We start from the raw sequence: 8,312 nt of genomic DNA, 5'->3' as shown, positions 1-8,312 counted from the left end.
TTGAATTTAAAAAAAAAATTTATTTATTTATTTTTTTTGAGATGGAGTCTTGCTCTGTCGCCCAGGCTGGAGTGCAGTGGCGCGATCTCCGCTCACTGCAAGCTTCACCTCCCCTCCCGGGTTCATCCCATTCTGCGTCAGCCTCCTGAGTAGCTGGGACTACAGGCGCCCGCCATCACGCCCGGCTAATTTTTTGTATTTTTAGTAGAGACGGGGTTTCACCATGTTAGCCAGGATGGTCTCAATCTCCTGACCTCGTGATCTGCCCGCCTCGGCCTCCCAAATTGCTGGGATTAAAGGCGTGAGCCACCGTGCCCAGCCTTGAATTATTTTTTTTTAACCTGTTATATAGTCTCCTGAATAGTTAGTTAGCCGTGGTGCCTTGATTTAATCTTATGTCATTGTTCTCAAATGCCATGATTTCTTTTTAATAGTAGTTGTCATTATGTAAGGGTAAGTTATTGCCCATTGCATTGACTATGTTAAATTGTAATTATAAGAAGAGGTGCCAGCTAGTGACCTTACATCAGTGATCTTTTAAGTTCTGAAGGGTTCTGCAGAAAAGTTAGACTTCTTGAGTTTGGGTTGCCCATCAGAGCTGGTCACATTTCTTTGATCATTGAGAAAATGAATATCTTAATTTTTGTCTTTGCTGACTTGTATTTATAAAATACAAATGCTTTTAGTGGGCTTGAGCTATTGTTATAATCTCTTCCATCTACCTTAGAGAAGAAGCTGTACTACTTAGTTTTGGCCCACACCGAAAGCAAAATAATTCAAAGGCTGGGTGGATAATTAAGAACTTATTCTAACCTGTTAGGTTTCAGTTTAGGGGGCTTGCTTTGTTTGTTTTAACAGAGGAAAAAAATATAAATTGATTTTCTGATGTCTCACAAATATCACAAACCTGGAAAACAACAAAAAATGAATTTTGTAAAAGGTTATGTATGACTTCCATTTGCTCTATAAAAAAATGAACAAAGATTGTGAAAGGATCCTCTTCCACCACATCATTTAATAGGTTAGCAGAACAGATAGGGAGCCATGACACTAGCGCCAAAGAGAGATTTTTCTTCTGGTTGAGTGGTGCTGGTGCCACGCCCCTTTCTGGGATTTGACAGGTCTTTCCCACTCACCTATACAATGTGCCAAGTAAACTGGAGTTGTCATTCTAATGTTTTAAAGAATGATTGGTTCCCCCCAAACTGTAGGAGGTTGATGGTAACAATAAAGTGATACAAAATGTTAATGTCATTATAACTTATGTAAGGGAGACCATTAGGCTGAGAATCAATATGATTGAGGTTATCTATTCTCCTGAAAAGTGAATTGGAGAATAAAGAAAGAATATTTGAAAAGATGTTGTGTACTAGGCAATATACTAGCATATATTAGAAAATATGGTAAACTGTGGGTTAAAAGAGTGAAAGTAGCTGGTATGATAGAGCACTGTACTGAGTAACGAAGAGTTTGTAGTCATGGCTCTTATGGTCATTTCATTTTTGAGCCTCACATTCTTCCAATTAATGAGAGTACCAGATTAGATAAATTCTGGGGATTCATCCCAACTCTAACTCTGTAATTCTCTGAATGAACTCTCTCTTCTATTAAAGCCAAATTATTAACATTCTAACTCAAATTTAAATTTAATAGAGAAGTCAAAATGAGGTATACACTTTGTGGAATGTTTTTGGTCTTATCACAATAACCTGATTAAAATGGTACCTTTATTTCCATGTTTACTCCTTTAAATAGGATGAAAGCTTTCAGAACATTTATTTGCAAAATGACTGTCAATATCAATAATATGCATCAAAGTACCATATATGCTAAGGGGGAGGAGCACTTGATGGGCTGCTATATTAATTGTAAATTGAGAACTGCTTGTTTTATGGCTTTTGCTGTTAAAAAAAAAAAACTGCTGGCTTTTAATATATACTTTAAAATATACTCATGTCTGGGAGAGAACTTTTAAAAACATTTTGTGTTTAATTTTTAAAAAATTATTTCTTTAATGGGAATCTACAAGAAGGTAGATCAATCCACAGGCTAGCTATCCAGTAGAACCAGTGATTAAATCCAGGTGTACAGGTTTATGTGTGCATGTACATGACATACATGGTATTTTGGGGTTGTTGATATGGTGATCTAATTAATAGTCAAAACATTATTTGAATTCAAGTCTTTGACATTTTTTAATTATAGGATAGTTTCTGACACAGGTGTGAGCACAAAATGTTATGTATATTGGCTAACTGCTATGTTACCAGTACCAGTGATGGTAGTGAGAATTAGCAGCCAACAGGATTCCTTTACTGTGTTTGAGTCAGTGGAACTTAACCTTGCTCCAAACCACAAAATCTCAGATCTTTTTAACTCTCATCCCAATGAATAATGTACACAATAATAATGTGTTTTTAGCGCCTATCCCCCTGTTGACAACCTCTAATCTCTCAGCATACCGTTTTCTAAGGTATCTCTAGGGAAGAGGGTACCGTTCCTTGTCATATCTTTTAAGAAGTTGCTGACCATTGTACTAGCCTCTGTGCCAAAGTGTTTCATCATATGGGCCGAAGAATACCGTAGAAGATCATGCCTGAGATGGGACAGTCTGGGAAGCCCCAAGAAGCAACACTTTCCATAGGCTGTCTTTGATGTGAAACCAATTCTGGAGGAGGCAGTTGGGGTCCTCATTTACTAGTTTTGATTTACATTAGAGTGGATGCCTAAATAACAGTACCGTACTTTGTACAGTCCCCATGCTTTCAGACCCAAGGATCTGGAAGGCCATCTGCTAGACTAGACAGTGGCTTGGGAAGCAGAAGGTGGAATGAGGAGGGAATCTGACAACTGAAGCTAAAGAGCAGAGCTTCCACTTTCTGTGGGTTTGGATTAGAGCATTGTTTATTCTTTCTAGCTCTGTAAGCCCAGGGAAGAAAATACATAATCAGCACCCCACTGATCACCAGGGCTCTCCATTTATCTCTCTCCTTTGGTAGTCACTACATTGTAAGAGCCACAAGGGCAGGGAACATGCTTTTTTCATACAGGTTGAGCATCCCTAATCCAAAAATTCAAAATGCTTTAAAATTGAAAACGTGAGCACTCACATGATGTCACAGTTGGAAAATTTCACACCTGACCTTGTGACAGGTCACAGTCAAAACGCAGGCACGCCACACACAGTTTATTCAGTGTTCCCGCATAGGTGTACAGTAACCTTTCAATCAAAACAGCATCGTAGGTGGAGACTGAAAGCCAGCTGGTGGTGGTGGTGGTTTAACTGCTGGTACAGATACTCTGGTGATGCTACTGTGCTGCTTAGTTACCCTGAACACATTCTTTTTCCCTGTATTAATGATTGATGATCATATTTTGTAAATACTAGTGTGAATGTGTGAGTAAGTGTAAGAAAATGAATTACTTATTGGTAGTATAGAAATTCACAGTCAGGAATGATGGTGTTGCAAACCACCACAGATTGTCCACATGGGTGGCTGAGACAGTGACACCTTTGCTTTCTGATGGTTCAATACACACAAACTTTATTTCATGCACAAAATTATTAAAAATATTGTATAAAATTACCTTTAGGCTATGTGTACAAGGTGAATATGAAGTGTAAAATGAATTGCATGTTTAAACTTGGGTCCCATCCCAAAGATAGCTCATTATGTATATGCAGATATTCCAAAATTTGAAAAAATCCCAAATTTGAAACACTTCTGGTCCCAAGCATTTTGGATAGGGGATACTCAACCTGTATTTACATTCATAGTATCTATCTCCCCCTCCCCTTGACAATTCCATGTCAGGACAATTAGGGAGGGCCATCTAAAAGAGTGAGAGGGCTAATCTTAGGGTTCATTCTGGTGTAGCTTGGGGAGCTGAGAATTACTATTCAAATTTTAAAGTTTTTATTAAAATTATACAGAATTATATATTACAATTATATAAATATATACTTATATATAATTATACGAAAGCATAAAAGTACAATGAACCCCCCATGTATTCATCCCTTCATAGAAAGATTTTCCATTTCCTGTTGCTGCATATTGATTAAATGGGCCTCTTCTTTCTTCCCTCTGGTTAAATGAATGGCTAATGTGTCATTCCTGAGTGCACAACTTGCAGCAATTGGCCATTAGTTATCATTCGTAGTACTGAGTAATATTCTGAGACTTGTGGTGCATAATCTTATACTACTGTCAGTAAATATCTTTTTTAGTCTTAAAACTCTTGATTATATTTTGTCTTTAACTGAGATGTCAACTCATAGCTCTTGAGAATTACCTATTAGTAATCTCTTATGAATGGGTCTTCAGAATATGAGGGTTATATACATATGAGGATTATATACAAACCTTTGGAACTATGAAGGAGGAATTTTAAACTTATTTGAATGAACTCAGTAAGCTATATTTTAGCATCTGTATTTTATTAAAAAGTAACCCTGTTGCTGCTTTACCAGTTTGATCACAAGTTTATGTCTTTAAAGTTTGTAAAACAGATATACCTATAGTAACTTTACTAGATGATAACTTCTACTCGTGGAAAGCTGTTCATTGCATTTATAGAAATTAAGTGGCCCTTACACTGGCCCTTATTCATTCCATATAAGTACCTTTGTGCCTCTGGGGCTGAGCACAAACTGTAATAGTTGTCTTTGAGTCCAAATATTTGTGAAAGCTGAGAAACCCTCTAATTTTAGTATACTGAATGTGTATGAGATTTTTAAATAACTTTTGAACATGAATAAAAATATGGTGCTCACATTTATTATTTTAAAGAAAGAGACTTCTCTGTCAAAAATTCCATACAAGTTTTTCACTTATTTTCAAGCATCTACTAGAATAATTTTCGTTCTTCCGGCTGTTTAAAGTGCCCAAGCAGGATGTAGGTTAGTTCTACCCTTAAACTTAAGGTGTAGATTATAAACGTGTTTTCCATTTGCAACACAACAGTATGCATTCTTGTTAAATTAGTTTGAGAAATTTGTTTTATTTTGTACAAGGTACAATCCCTCTGCACAGTGAACATATATATTACAAATCTGTGATTTAAAAAAGTATTGCCATTTCACAGTCTCATTAATACTACTGTACAATAATGGTTTTTCTTTCATTCATTTTAATTGTACACATATTTGTCTGAAAATTTAGTTTCTGAAAAATAATTGAGATCTTTCAAAGTCACCCATAAAATGCACAGTGCACATGTTTAGGCTGACCATGAACCTATTTGTGATGGTGTTAGAAGTTTCTAACAGTTGCTTTGTAAGATTGAAATGTCTTTTACTGATAACTCTTCGATAGGTGAAGGCAGCTATTGTCACCATAATCACACCTTCTGCCTTTCCCTTCTCTGTATTGCCTGGTTTGACTTGTATTATATTTCCTTAAAAAGTCATGGAATGCTAGAGCTGAAGGGTTATTAGAGCTGTCTTCCCACTCTCTGTTTCTCCTCTTTTTGATGCATAGAAAAAAAAGGAGCCCAGAGAGGGCAACTAACTTGACCAGAGTAACACTGAAGTCTCTTGATTCAGTGCCTAGCCTTTCCACCTGTTGCTGAATACCTTTGCCCAGAGGATAGTTGACAAAAGAGGCGAAACTTGAAACTTGAGTGATGCTGCTTGTTTGTAGTTTGCCAGGCAGCAGTTATTATACATGCAGGATAAGGGAAGAAGAGAAAACCTGGGATTGAGTTGAAGTTTCTCCTTGCTGATCTGACATCTTCATGCTTCTTCATCTTTGCTTCACAAACACTTGCTGCCCTGAAATACTGAGGTAAGCCGCTTACTTATATTTCTTTCTACATATGTATGAGAAATATTTACTTGGGTCTACAAAGTAATTTTCTAATATTTATATTTTAATAAGGCTTTTTTGGAAAGTAAATTTACTATTGCTAATCAGTTGTTCCCATGCACACATGCAGCATTCATGTAAGTATTATATATTTTCCTCTAACAGTAAAATTTGCTTATGCCTTGAGTGACGTGGGAAGGGGAGATGTACTCATTTATTTATTTTTTTGCTTTTTCTGATTATTGCCCAAAGTATTGTGTTCCATGGCAGGCTTCCAATTTCTATCAAGGGTTTCAGAACTCTCATACTTGCTGTAGCAGTATTCCAGCTTTGTAATCATTTAGTTCCTCTTCTGTATATCTTTTTGGAAGTGTTTTTTACTGGCTGGACTGTACCAGTGAATAGAGTGGTACAGGAGTAGCCATTAGCTTCCTAGGTTTACCCTTTTTGTTTTTAATTCTTGTGAGAAGGTTCTCTTTAGGGCTTGGGATTTGACTTCATTTGGACTCATCTGAGCCTCAGTTTATCTATGTTCATAGTGGAAGGTACAGACACATCTGAATACTGGGATCTGGAGCATTAGCTCATTGTAATGCATATTGGGCTAGCTCAGTAAGTAGTAGTTTTAAGATAGAAGGTGGAAGGACTTCATATCCCCTGCTGTTTACAGTAACTTTTTACATCACGTTACAGCAACTGGTTACAGTTCATTCTTTTTTTGATCATTTCATTTAGTTCCATCAAAAAGCGTAATGTACTTTAAGCAATGTAAATTTCCTATATCCACATTTGTCCAATTTCCTGTATACTTTTAGGTTTCATACTACATCAATCCCAAGATTTATGAGGAACTACTTGGAAGCAAGTATTCTTTTGAGTCAAGGGATGCTGACCAAATAAAATGAGGAGGCCAACTAGCCGTCTTTAGGGATACTTAATCCCAACCAGTCTGTGACTGCTTACTTAAAGGATCATCTTAGAGCTCTGTTTTACATGGAATGATTCAGGTGTTGAATGGACTAAGTAGGTATGACATAGCCAGCACTGACTTGTAATGTCCTTAAACTTTGAATTGGCAAAATTTGATAAAGCTGCCCTAGGAATCTTGTTGCAGACTTGTTGCTGCACTTTGGATACGTGTGCGTGTGTGTGTATGTGTGTCTATGTGTCTGTGTGTCTGTGTGTGTATTTAAACCTATCGGGGCAGAAGAAAGTAAAGTCTTGTTTTTTTAAAATGGAAGTTGTCAGCATAAGACTATATACTAGATTCTGTAATCTTGGCTGTTGTAATTTGATGGACCAGACACATATGTACAGATATTTTAAGACTGTTCTATTTAAGAACAGTTCATGTCTATGTACTAATTGTCTTCAGTAATAAAACAGATGTTGATGATAACAGCAACCAAAAGTACATATACGTTTTAGGTGCTTTAAAGTAATCCTCTTCCTTCCCCAGTCTCCTTTTTGTCCTAGGAAGGTTTGTTAAACCTACATGTTTTTAAAATATCACGTTTCAGATAAATATATATGTATCAGCTATATTTAGCTGATGTTGATGAGTTATTATATCTTAAAATGTTTTAAAAATCATATCCAGGGCATTTGGGGCTGAGTGGGTGATAGGATTTGCCTTTGAGAACACAATTCCTTGAACAATTATCCCAGTCCCACCTGGACGCTCTTCTTTAGTTCCAGGTGAACGTAATAACTAACATGCAGCTGGAGCCAGTCTGTACCATTACTTCAAGTCAAGGGATTGTCTTCTTTCAGAGAGTCAGAATGTTCAGTAGAGCACACTGCAAGAGAGAAGCTTATCCCTCTTAAGATTGCTTGTCCTGGGACGGCCCATTGGCAGGGCTCTGTCTTACTGGGAGGAGGTCATAATGACCAGGAATATGGCTGTTCCTAGGTAGGTCGTATGGATTCTGGATATAGCTGGAGTTATGACCGCGACCTTCTTGGACCACACTGACTGTGGGCTCTAAGAAATATAGTGAAAAATGAGTTCAGAGAACAGATTAGCTTTGGTTGCCTTGTTGGAGAGGAAGAGAGTTCTGCTTAACTTGGGGAAAGGAGCTAGGGATTTATAAATCTATGACAAATACATGAGGCTTAGGATTCAGGCTTGCTCAGTAGATGGAAAACTAAGTGAATGTGCTGTCAAAATCCAAGCCTCTCGTCAACACAAAAGGATTTAAAATATCCTAGAGGTAGGAGTCTTATCAGTGAGCCCAGGGACATAAACTGGGAGAAGGCAGAAGGTGATTTAGAAACTTGTCAATGTCTCTGATTGCTTTCTTTTTTAAAATGAGATTTGTATCAACAATCAGTTGAAGTATGTGTGTGTGTGTGTGTGTGCGCGCGCGCACCCACTTTCCACCCCCGGTATTTGTTTCATATTAGTCCTAGTGTTTTTTAAAGCAGAGTTGGTACAATAATTTGTACCAACTAATAATTTTGTTGGTATATAATAATTTGTACCAACTTAATAATTCCTGC

The 8,312-nt window shown here is 37.1% G+C and overlaps 1 protein-coding gene across 3 annotated transcripts in view; it reads right to left on the bottom strand.

Annotated features, from left to right (window-relative positions):
• Nucleotides 1–134: 134 nt before the first annotated feature.
• Nucleotides 135–8,312, bottom strand: part of LOC105488312 (multiple EGF like domains 11) — a 388,835-nt gene continuing 380,657 nt past the window's right edge. For 2 of the 3 annotated variants that reach the window (XM_071101176.1, XM_071101177.1), the window contains exon 27: nucleotides 136–7,794. In XM_071101176.1, coding sequence (XP_070957277.1) covers nucleotides 7,634–7,794 — 161 coding nt within the window. In that variant the 3' untranslated portion in view covers nucleotides 136–7,633. Of the gene's footprint in view, nucleotides 7,795–8,312 lie in introns of all 3 variants that reach the window. The other variant, XM_071101180.1, reaches the window with a different exon arrangement.

This window comes from Macaca nemestrina, chromosome 7 (assembly GCF_043159975.1).
Source record: "Macaca nemestrina isolate mMacNem1 chromosome 7, mMacNem.hap1, whole genome shotgun sequence".
NCBI classification, from domain to species: domain Eukaryota; kingdom Metazoa; phylum Chordata; class Mammalia; order Primates; family Cercopithecidae; genus Macaca; species Macaca nemestrina.
Note: the sequence above shows the minus strand (reverse complement) of the source record. Positions and strands in the feature narration are given on the sequence as shown.